Below are 12,731 nucleotides of genomic sequence, written 5' to 3' on the forward strand. Positions count from 1 at the left end.
TCATTGTTGTCCGTTTCATCTGTGCATACACACCAAAAGTACTATAAACATAAAAAATGTTATCTTCACTTTGAATAGATTCTCTGGACCAAAACAAGCCCACCTATAAGCTTCTCTGACCAGTACTGGACGAGTAGCCCCTCAGTATAGCCAACGTGACCTGCAACGTCTCAACATGGCCAGTATAACTTCTGCCCAGTACACTGCCAGCCAGTGGCAGGCTATTATAGTGGTGACTGAGAAGAATTTAGATAATGAAATGACATTTCTAATGGAGTATCGGTTGTTCGATTTTCATAAAGAACTTGTTTCTCCTGTGTAAACAAACCACAACTTTTTCAGTCCGCATGCTGAAAATGTTGCTCATGAGTCTCAATGAGTCCTGAGACTTGCCTATAAAGGCTTTTTTACTGCAAAATTTAAATTTTAAATGGCCAAGTCTTAACAGACTTGGCATTTGGAGGCCTTAGAAGAACTCACTCATCTGAGTGAATAATTCTGAGGACAGTGAAAACAGCTTTAAATTCACAGCAGAGGGCAAATTCACTGATCTCGACTGATTCACTGATCTTGACTTGATCTCATTTCATATCAGTGAGCATCTAAATACATCCTTAAAATATTTGTATTGTTATTCAGTACTCTCATAAATAAGGAGTAGGCACACTGAATAAAAATCAAAATATTTTGAGAATATTGAGAATTGGGAATATATTGATATGTTGATGGGGGTGGGTATTTGACAAAAACTTCAATCAATGGACTTAAATAAATGGATTAATGAACTAGATTACAAATGTGTTTATATTCTGCTGCTGCCTGAGGTTGCAAGGAGAGGGAGGTGTGGGTGGGGTGGAGTGAGGGTGGGGTGGGGTTGGGAGGGTGAGAAGGAGATGGAGAGTTAGGGGGAGGGTGACACATTTCTTTCAAAAAGTATATGGTATACAATAACTACATTTTTACACATCTAAACAACCATAATATCATTTGTTTACCAAGTGTCCTTCTGTAGTCTCTAAATGGAATTTTTGGAATCCTGCCTCAACAAAGCTCTGAAAAAGCAATACAAAATGCTCATGTTTGGTGATATTGTCATCAAATCTGAACAAGGATTTGTCCAGTGTTGTGGCTGTGGCTACATTGTGTTTCTAAGCCCACCAGGCACAGCCACAACCATCTGTATCCACTCAAAAAAATCTTTTAGGTGAGAAGCAAACTTCCACTTCCACTGTGTTTGAGCTTCTGTTACTTTTTCTTCAGTGATATTTTGAGTAAAACCTCCAAGGATTACCTTTTAGAAGAGACCAAGGTGAACTGTCAAAACTGTTCAAGAATAGTAACCATTTTATTTTGGCTGTGTCATTTTCAGGCTTTTCTTAAAAAGGGGGCTGCTACTTAAGTGGTTAACTGTTCAAATATATAAGTTTCCTGATAGAAAACCTTTCACACCTGGCCCCAAACAGCATGGTACCCAGTGAGGAGGGCCAAATAGATGGATTTTATAACTGTAACAACAAAAAACTAATTCAGAGTAATTATTATTAGTATATATACTTTTTAAACGGGAATCAGTGTGATTATTTCCAATCTTGTCACAGACTAAACAATTCAATGTTTGTTGAATAATTTATTAGTGATGACCCAACAGGTGTTGCTAGCGTGCAATAAAATGTGGACCCCCCAACCAACTGAACCTTCCTGTGTCCTGGGCGATACAATCGGGAATTTTGTGTCTCCCCGTGGAGCAACCAGCCACAGTATGTGGCCTGGATGGTCCGAATTCAATCTGCAACTTGTGGGGCTCATCCATGCACCAGAGCATGGTGTCTTACCTGAATGAGCCACCCAGCAGCCCAACAATAAGTTATTTTATATGACATTTACACTATTTCTCACGAATCTTCTTTCTGTTGTGAGGGGGAAACCCTCCAAAAAAATTGTGGGGAGAGAAGATTTGATAAATATACCTTGTTATATCTGAATGTGCTTTTCCTAGCTCCCTGGGGGAAGCGTAGCTGGAAGACCTTCTATGCTGTGTTGAAAGGAATGGTGCTGTACCTGCAGAAGGTAAAAGCTTTTCTATAGTGCTCAAGCTAAAATAGATATTATAGCACTATAGCTATCTAGCTAAAGCTACTCTCTCTCACTTTCATTTCTCTGTCAAGAATGAATACATTCTGACACAACAGTCTTCTGATAATTTGCTGTATAAATGTGGATTCCTGTACACGTTCTTGCATATTTTTGTTGTATTTAAGCACACATTTGATAGCTTCCTCTTTTTTTGATATTTTTGTGACAAAACCCATTTTCCTGGAGGTAGGCATCAGTTGGTCATTACCTCATGATGCATTTTAGTTAAAGTAGAAAAGTTTCTAATATCTGTGTACTGTGTATTTTTAACACATTTCTCATGACAGCGTGTAGACACCCTGACAACCCAACAGGCTTAATTTTAGAATCAAGTTGCAGTGAGATATAATGTGCCCGATTAGCTGCAAACACAAAGAAAAAAAAAACAATGTTTGCAATTTTTGCAGAAAGATTCAGTGTAAATTCTAGGTTCAGCCCCCAGTTTTTGTTCACATCCAATATTAGCTGATTGGTACAGAAATAGCCTCTATTTTTACAATTCCTAGATACAGAGACATTTTTATGGACAACAGTATATGTTTATGCACAGGCTATTTGTTAATTCTGAAATGGAGGCCAGCTCCATATACAAGATAACCAGTGAGACTGAGGTGTTCACAGGCAATAATAAGGGGATAGAGGGTTTTACACCATTATCAGCATTATAAAAATTCTAATTTTGTGGTTTAGATTTGTGTTATCTTCTTTCCCCTCATCAATTTATCAAACTTAATTTCCCCATCTCTCCATTACCTCCTCAATCCAAAAAAATGTCCCTGTGACTCAATATGTCACAGTATTCCTTCAAAGCTGCAATCTGTAGAACCCAGTGTTTAAGTGATAACTCTGAAGACCCTGTCTCACTAAACCTAAAACTATCGCACTCAATTCTGCATACTCCACCCCTGTTCCTGTCCTCACATCATCCATCCATCCATCCATCCCTCACTCCCGCAGGATGAATACAACATAGAGTGGCAGAACTCAGCAGAGGTAGTCAGTGTGCACCATGCCTTGGCTGAAAGGGCTGATGACTATACAAAGAGGCCACACGTCTTCCGCCTGCAAACGGCTGACTGGCGAGTCTTCCTCTTCCAGGCATCGTAAGTACAGCGTGCACGTGCGTGAAAATGTATGTAGCTGTGTGTCTTTAACTGCATACGTGTGCATGCATGTGAGCACTGTATGTGTGTGTGTGTTTGCATGCATGCGTGCAGTAAACCCCAGTAAAATTTTCTCATGTAGGATATATTACAGACAGTGTACAGTATAAAATGGTCAGAAAAGACCTAGAAGATTCACAGGCCCCTAGTAGTTGTGCTCTTTTCCAGAAGCAAATTATGTGCAGCTGCATAAACCCAGAATAAATACAAGTATTGTACCCAGTTTACCCACTTCTATAAATGAAATGCAAGACGCCGCATGAGACAGTGACAAAACAAATTAGTAAATGAATAATGTTGTGTCTATTGACTGTGTTTGCATCCCTTGGTTTATGTGGCAGTTTTTATATGCTTCATTATTTATGTTCATATTCGTATTTACAGTCCTCCATGGTGCTTGACAGTGTGTATGTTGTGATTTATGTGTATGTACTACTGTCCACTGTGGTTGTAGGCCATGGGCCAGATCCTGACTTGACAAACATTCCTGTTTACTAAAATGGGCAGTCGATCCTGGGTTGTGCAAATTAAATTAGTTCATCCTGACCAGAGGTGGAAGGTCCAGGGGTCAGAATGTAAAAATCTTGCCATGTGTTTGTTCAACCCATGAACTCAGCCAGTTGATTGCAGTAATTAGTTCTACTTCCTGGCTGAAGAATTGTGTTAATTAGCAATTCCAGGTTATTGGAACAAGATACTGGGAGTGAATTCTAATTTCTGAACATGGATTTTCCACCTCTGATCCTGACACACACCCACAGCTGGAAAATTTGAATTGAATTTGCCTCCTTGTCCCATTTAGTGGCCTTATTCCTTTATATGTGGCACAGTGCCAGCAGGAACCACTGTGTGGGGCAGAGACTGAGCAAGAAACATCCAGCTGGACTGAAGAATTGGCCTTCTGCTTAAAAAAAGAAACAGCAAATCAAAGAAAACACAGTAAACTAGAAAATATCAAAATCTGGGTACTACAAAACAGAAAAAGGGATATTCCCCACAAAGACAGAGAGAATAAGCTTTTAGCAGGCTTTAAAGGTTGAAGTGAGCCAGATGCACATTGTCAGCATTCCACAAAGTCTCGCCCCGTAAGGGACAGCAGGCTGTGCTTTTATAAAAGGCCTGAATGGCCCTGAAAGCAATGGGCAGCATCTCAGCTAGTTGCTGTTCAGCTTCTGGTAAACATGCCTGTACATCAGGCCCCTGCTGTCCTGTAGGCCCCCCTGTTCTGGGAGGGAACAGGCACAGCCTACAGCAGCCAGAGAGGAGAAACAGCCTATTCTAGTCATCCTCACATCCCTCATGGCATCATAGACCCACTAATAAAGGTGACTAACTATAAAATAGTTGGAAAGATATACATTTAAAGGTGGTTTGTTGCCTTAACTCTGTCAATGATATGCCCACATAAAAATGCAGCTTGTGAAACAATGCACATGCAGAAACACACACACACACACACAGTATGTCAATGCAACTGTTAATGGGCTGGCTATTGGCTAGCTAACAAGCAATAGGTTCTTAATCAGACAGGTTCCTAACTAGGCCAGCTAATGTTATCTAGTTATTGTTGTGCTAAGTGGCTAATGTTGCAATCCCCAGCTGAATAATGAGTAAAAAGCTAAGAAAATGTTTGAGTGCTGGATCGAAATAATGACGCTTTCATTTCCTAACGTTGATTGCTTTAGGGAGGGCAAAATGGTGCACTAGAATGTAGACAGCAGTGTGTGCATGTAAGCTTGACAACATATTTCTCACAAAATTGTAGTTTGTGTGAACTACACTGCAGTGATTATCAAACTTACACAAAGCAATTGCTGGTGTGTAGTTAGCCTTTATTGATTACAGCCAATAGCACTAACACATAAAATTGATTTTTAGTTAATTGTTCAATGGAACTTTGGAAGTGAAGCTGTTCAATTACAGTCTACGTAATGGGGATATTATTGTCTCAACAATAAATAAATAAATGTAAATGTTACATTTATTTATTTATTTTTGAGACAAAATTCCCCCATACTAGTTAGCATCTTTATATTTAAAGCCAAGCTCACAATAACACACCGGCAGCTGGAATCGCAAACTGTTAGTGTTCCAGGAAGCAGCCAGTTTAATTACCAGGACAGTAGATGTGCACACTCTTTGTTTCCAGTGTGGGTGTCATTCGGACATATCAACCCCTTATTGGATACAAGGCTGTCACATTATTGTGTACTTCGGCACATTCTTTTGCGTACGTACAGTTTACTGGTGCGATTGTTAACTTGATAGACTTGTATGTAGGTTTCTTAGCTATGAAGATAATAAGACAAGGCTGACTGCTAGATGATGAACCCAACTACAGAGCCTTGTTAGCTACATTCATAGCCAGATGCGAATTTACGAGATGATAAATCTATGTTAAATTTGGTTAAATTCATACAGTAGCACAGAATAGTTGATATGGAACGGTACCAAATTAAAAGGTTCATTAATTGTTCTACCACACATGAATACATGCTTAAATGCATTTGTGGTGCCCCTTAGGTTGGTAAAACATAGCAGAGCACAAAGCTGCTATTTGAAACAGGAACCCAGACTATGCTATTGCTAGACACTGTATCAAAGCCAAACATGGGCTGCACTCTTTGTTGCTCTTTGAACAAGTCCAGATCTCACAATGTGGGGGGAGTTGGGGGGTTCACATTGTCAAAAAACAAGAAGAATATTCGATATGTGAGTTAGAAACTGTGGAACCAAGAGGATTTAATGATGATTTGTCATTATCCTTTAAAAAAAAAAAATCTTGCTGTATTGTCCTTAATGCCATTTTATTAGCCGAATAAGAAATTGTATGTCTGTACGAATATCTTCAGCTTGATAGCTTTAATTGTTCCATCACACATGTTGATGCATAGGTGGAGAGCCTTGCGTGTTTGGCCAACATAAACACGTATTCCTAAGTGTTGTATAGTTATTATCACTAAACGCTAGCGTTGACTTTGGTCTTTCTTGTTTATTTTCATAAAAATCCCCAAAGAAAGTTTCCATTTTAAACAAAATGGCGGTTGAAAGTTAGAAAGACTACTCCTGCCCTTGACAAATTTATTATTGTAGACTTTGGAAAAACACTGTTTCACTGTCAGAGGCACCAGCGCTGAGTTTCAAGCAATCTTAAAATTATTAGAGAGGGCCAATCATCTCACTTATTTCAATAAAGGTCATTAAAACTAAAAAGCATATGATTGGCCCACTCACACACAAACATTCACACATGCAAGAGCACAAACTAAAGAAATTATCATTCAAAAGCACTTACGTTTCCAGCAGTGTATCATGATAACAGTTCATGAAAATAACCATGCCCCATTCACCCTCTACATTTGAGTTAAAATTTTGGACATATGTTTCAGATTTACACCTTAACTGCTTGCATGTTCTCTGAATGCATTACTGTATATATTAAAAATTTCAACACTCTGCATACCAAACATATATTTGTGATCACAGGATGGCATCATTCACCATGATCCTGACCATGATCTGTAAAATTAATGAAGAAAGTTTGTTCTGTCTTCAAATTAACTCACAATTCTCTTACTTTCAGTACATGCATCCTCAACATTTTGTATTTCATTTTGGTTTTAAAAATTGTGTAAGCACATAATGACTGAGCCTCAGAGGGATTTCTGTCCTCTAACTAATCATCTGGGTAGTTTCACTTTCTGAACATAACATTGCAGAACCACAAAAACCCTATATTTTTGAAACGTTGTTGTGCTTCCAGTTTTTTGTTCATTACCTGTATTTGTAGCTGCAGCATTCCTGTGTGTTTGTGCTTATTCTGCAGCACACTAGAGCATATGAGCTCCTGGATCAACAGGATAAACCTGGTATCAGCCCTGTACTCATCTCCTCCATTCCCTGCTGCTGTGGGATCACAGAAGAGGTTCAGCAGACCCATCTTACCTGCCATGCAGTCGGCACTTACTCTGGTACTGTTCACACAAGGGGTGCATCAAATACAAAAATACCATATTGGGAAATACACCAATAATACTTTGTTTATAGATCTTTTTTTATTCTCCAAGCTGAACAGTGATGTTCAGCAGTGATACTGTAAGAGATGCATAGATTAAATAACTGCAAGACACACAAATAGCATACACACACACACAATAATATGAAAAATATGCAAACATGCTATTTACAGAGATATACAGTTATACAGATATACAGCCATGCCATAGGATGCAAGAAGTTCAGTAGACTTTAGTAGTATATACAAATTCACTACAACCATACATACACTGACATTTTCAGCAGGAATAAAAGAGCTTATTCAGCAGGAATAAAAGAGCTCAAAACTAGTTTTACTAAGTAGAGACTGATTAACACCTACATCTGATAATGGTAGCACACTATTAATGCTGGTCAAAGTAATGCACTCCTAGGTTGGGTTCACACTGTATGCGTTTTATCGACTTGGAAACGCGAGAAGCACTACCTAGGCTATCCATCGGCATTTGCTAATTTCACCCAAAAATAACTCGCCATCTACATCCACATCATGGCCCTAATTTCTCGCTGTGATTTTGGACCACTTATTTTTGTCAAGGTAGTCAAGATTTGTGAACTTGTACAACTTTGAATGGGCAGAAACTGAAATGACCAACTTCTCTTCCATCTTCTTTATTGCCCAGAATCATATCACCTCTATTTTCATGTGTTTGTACAGGTCGTGCAAAAGCAGCATAAAAAAATGCTTAAAGGCATACTATGCAGAATTTCTTGCTTGAAAATATTGTAAAATAACTATGCTAAGGTACATCTATGATGCACTGCCAATTTTAGTCTTCATGCATTTTCACCAAATTCGTGTAACTTGTAGTTGTTATTACAACATGTGTCTGGGACGTTTCTGGCCATGGTGCTCTTTTCTGTTTGGCAAGGGGTGAGCTTGGCTATAGAGCCTGTGGTTTGGGATCCGATTCCAGCGAAGTGTTTGTTGCTTGATAGCTGCTGCAATGGCAGATGCTAAGAAGCCTAGATACAGCTAAGAAAAAAGACAAGCTGACAGAGTTGAAAAAGTAGCGTCAACCTTCAAATTTTTTTCCCCTCTGCGGCATCAGCTGGATTCACCAAGGGGATGAAAAGTGATGTGGAGTTTACCTGTTTTCTGTTGGACCTGTAAGTAACATTGCTTGTAGATAGTTACATTAGACAGCTAGATGTAGACATTTATTTTAATCAGGGGAGCTGAATTTGATACAGCATGCATACTATCTAGCTGCATGTAGCTAACTTCACTAACAAAGCTAACAAACTTTCTAATCATGTTGTAGTATTTCCATTGAATTGTAGAAAATTACACTAAATTAATATTTGCTGAACTTTCAATGTATTCATTTTAATGCTATATTTCAGAAATATAACAATGTAATATTAGATTACATTTTATTTTCCAGACACATTTATCCAAAGCGACACACAATAACTGCATACTGAAGGTAGTTGGAAAACATATACTGTATATATATATACTGTATATATAACAAACATGTACTGTATATATATCTACCTTTAGAGCCACTGCCTTTTTGCCCTTGATACCATGAGAAAATCCAGGAAACTCAGCCTCAGAAAAAAAAACTGTGGACCTCCACAAGTCCGGTTCCTCCTTAGGAGCAATTTCCAAACACATGAAGGTACCACACGCATTTGTACAAACAATTGTATGCAAATATAAAAATTTTGGGACCACACAGACACTGCATCATTCAGGAAGGAAGCTCAAATTAACTCCTGGGACTGAACGAACTTTGGTCCGAAAGGCTCAACTGAACCCCAAGACAACAAAGGAACTGGTGAAGGAGTTGGAGGCATCAGGTACCAAAGTATCTACATCCACCATTAAGAGAATCCTACATCCCCATGGCCTGAAAGGCTGTCGCACAAGGACGAAGCCCCTACACCAAGACCAGCATAAAACAGCCAGAATGAAGTTTGCAGGTGATCACCAGGACAAAGACTTTTGGGGGAGTGTTCTCTGGTCAGATTAAACAAAAATTGAACTGTTTGACCATAATGATAAGCACTATATATGGAGGAAAAAGGGTGAGGCTTTTAATCCAAAGAACACCATCCCAACTGTGAAGCATGGGTGTGGCAGCATCATGTTGTGGGGGTGTTTTGCTGGAAAAGGGACTGGTGCAATTCAGAAAATAGATGGCATCATGAGGAAGGAGGACTATCTAAAAATACTGAAGCAACACCTCAAGACATCAGATAGAAATTTAAAACTTGCTCGCAACTTGGTCTTCCAGCAGGACAGTGATCATATCTTACCTCCAAAGTTGTAACAAAATGGCTTAAAGTGAAAGTGAAACAAAGTTAAAGTATTGGAGTGGCCATCACAAAGCCCTGACCTGAATCCCATAGAAATTTGTGGACTGAAGTGAAAAAGCATGTCTGAGCAAGGAGGCCGACAATCCTGACTGAGTTACACCAGTTCCATCAGGAGGAATAGGCAAAAAATCTGGCAAATTATTGTGAGAAGCTTGTGGAAGGCTACCCCAAGCATTTGATTCAAGTTAAGCAATTAAAAGGCAATGCCACCACTAAATGCTAACAAAGTATATGTAAACTTTTGACCCACTGAAAATCTGATATAGCACATAAAAGCTGAAATAAATCTGTCTCTAAGCTATTATTTTGAAATGACCTCTTACGGAAATAAAGTAGATACCCTAATTGACTTAACATAGGAAATGGTATGGGAACATGAAATGTGTGGAGTTGTGAAAAATTGAGTTTGAATGTCTTTAGCCTAGGTGTATATAGTCTGGATGAACGCATGTACTTTCAGGGGCAAAAGGGAGGAGCCTCGCTTCCCGAAGCGGCGGCTTCCCTATTGGTTAATCGAACTGCCTGTCCCATTGTGAACTATGAACGTGAACTAGTTCATTTTAATCTGTGTGAACTGAACTTTGAGCTTGCTCTTGTGAAGTGTGAACTTGCACAACACTGCCTCCGGTAATGTTTCTCCAGTGCATGTTTCAGACCATGCCTGGCCAAAACATACAGTCTGTGGGCCAAAATTGTCACCACATTTGGAGCGCCGCCCCTCTGCACTCTGATTGGTTATGCCTAGAACGTCAAGCATCGACCAGGCTCTGTTGAACGAAGTGAAACAAGAGACAGGCTCACGAGGCTAAGGTGTATGTAAACTTTTGTCCTCAACTGTGTCTACCTATGGCCTGCTAATTTTTCTTATTCCACACACGATTCTGTGTTTACATCCAAATTCTAAACTAAATGTATAGAATAGCTAAACACGGAATGAGGAAAAACACAAAATAGCTGCAACAGCACTACAGAGCAACTTCCGTACGATGTTCCCACATGCTCCGTAAAGATCACACTGTCAAATTACTGTTACAACCTATACGGAATCATTCATGTTGCTAAAAATGCTATCTTCAATATCTCAAGCAACTCACCACTTTGCTTGACATTTTGCTTGTCGCGCTCGTGGGTGTGTCCTCAAGAGAGATGTGCGTGGGGTTGAGAATGGAGGAGACTTCTTTATTTACAAATACAGAGTCTAGAAGGGCTGACAAATTGCATAGTATGCCTTTAAGACTCATTGAAAATATTTTGAAAAAAGGTGCTTCCTGCTTTTAAAACATGTCTGGTGTGAACGCAGCCTTAGAATGCAGTAGCTGAAGTTTGACTGATGTTGAAAACTCTTGTCTGAGTTCTTGTATTAATATGTGTAGAGCACTGACTGGTGTTGATGTCCTTGCAGGAGAAGCAGCTCCAGTCTCACTCCCGCATGCTGGACTCTTTCTCAACTGACCTGACCTTCCTGCAGCAGTCTGTGCTTGAGGGCCGAAGGGCCAAGGCCCGCGAGCTTGAGGAGCGCCGACAGAGGGAGGAGTATCTGCTGCACGAGGTCAGACTGGGGGAATTACAGTACATCTAACCATCCCTAAGGACCAATCCTGGGGGTCATCCCTTCAGTTCCTGCCTATGGATGGTCCCTTGGGGGTCATCCCTTAAGACTGTCCCTAAGGACCATAGCTAGAGGTCATCCTTTGGGACTGCCCCTAAGGGCCATGTGTGGGGGTCATGTCTGGGATCTGTCCCTGGGTAGTATCTCTGAAGCTGTCATGTGTAGTACAGTCAGTCATTCCATTCATTCTTTTAGGTCATTGCTTTTTAATCATTAGCCATGTGATTGAATTGTCAGTAATTCCTTAGCAATAAAGCAGCAGTTTCAGAATGTGCATTTTCACTGACAAGTCAGAGTTGAGCTTCACTGAAGGATTTAACAATTTATAAAACTAAGATTTAAAAAACACATTTGGAAAAAAACAATCACTGCTAGTACTCTGCTATATTAATACTCTATAACCGGTATAGCCTGCTGTGTATGTGAACTGTGTGACTGTGTGTGTCTTCGTACATGCATGGAGGGATGTTTATGTGTTTCATGTTATCAGTGTTATCAGTGGGTCTGTATTTATAACTTTAATTTACGGTTTATCCTATGCTTGTGTGATGAAGTGGCTCTATCCATCTGAGTTCCCTTTTCTTTCTCCCTCTCTCCAGAAGAGTCGGTATGAGGTGTATAAGCAGATGCTAGAGGTGTGGAAGGGCCTTGGTGGACACATTGGCGGTGCAGTGAGGGCTGTGGAGCTTGAGCGTTTCGATGAGGAGCTGTACGTAGACACAGAGGAAGAGGAAGCTGGCCTGAAGAAGTCCCATTCCAGCCCCTCCCTGAACCTGGAGTTGGCCCCACCCCCCATAGTGAAAGTCAAGCGCAATATCTCTGAGAGACGCACCTATCGCAAGATCATAATCCCACGACGCAACAGAGAGCTGTGAGAGAGGGCCTACTGCACCATATTTACCTATAGATGAAACAAAATATTACATCTGTGGTTTATATTCAGTTGACTGTACTGTTACATATCAACTGGAGGTCACCAATATAGGAGTGCTGTCCTTCCTCGGTTCATTGGAAAAAAATGTTTTCAAATAAATCTGAGATTTGTTTGTTCTTGTTCTGTGTTCACCCTATCACAGTTATAATCACATGTATAACAGATGGAACATAAAGAAATAAACCAATACAGTACTGTGCAAAAGTCTTAGGCACCCTAGATTTTTAAATATAATATGTAGTATATATTTGGTCTTAGGTGTTTATTTTTTTGTTTTCTGCATTAGTGTGTCAGTAGAAAAGAGCAAATTTGAGATTTCCAAACATGAATTTTCCAAAAAATGAAATTTTACAGATACGTCTTTGTATTTTTAAGTAATAGACTACTTTTCGGATAAAAACTTGATCAAGGGTCTCTGGGATTACCTGGAGAGCCAGAAGCAAGCGAAACAGCCAAAATCTGCAGAAGAACTGTGACAAATTCTCCAAAATGCTTGGAACAACGTACC

General features: G+C 39.7%; 1 protein-coding gene across 6 annotated transcripts in view; it reads left to right on the forward strand.

The window, feature by feature from the left end:
• Window positions 1–12,340, forward strand: part of LOC118237088 (PH and SEC7 domain-containing protein 4-like) — a 43,031-nt gene extending 30,691 nt beyond the window's left edge. For all 6 annotated transcript variants that reach the window (XM_035435514.1, XM_035435515.1, XM_035435517.1 and 3 more), the window contains 5 exons: window positions 1,997–2,067; window positions 3,091–3,236; window positions 7,123–7,267; window positions 11,083–11,229; window positions 11,889–12,340. In XM_035435514.1, coding sequence (XP_035291405.1) covers window positions 1,997–2,067; window positions 3,091–3,236; window positions 7,123–7,267; window positions 11,083–11,229; window positions 11,889–12,164 — 785 coding nt within the window. In that variant the 3' untranslated portion in view covers window positions 12,165–12,340. The remainder of the gene's footprint in view (window positions 1–1,996; window positions 2,068–3,090; window positions 3,237–7,122; window positions 7,268–11,082; window positions 11,230–11,888) is intronic.
• The last annotated feature ends 391 nt before the right edge of the window (window positions 12,341–12,731 follow it).

The sequence above is a fragment of the Anguilla anguilla genome, chromosome 10 (assembly GCF_013347855.1).
Source record: "Anguilla anguilla isolate fAngAng1 chromosome 10, fAngAng1.pri, whole genome shotgun sequence".
Classification (NCBI taxonomy): domain Eukaryota; kingdom Metazoa; phylum Chordata; class Actinopteri; order Anguilliformes; family Anguillidae; genus Anguilla; species Anguilla anguilla.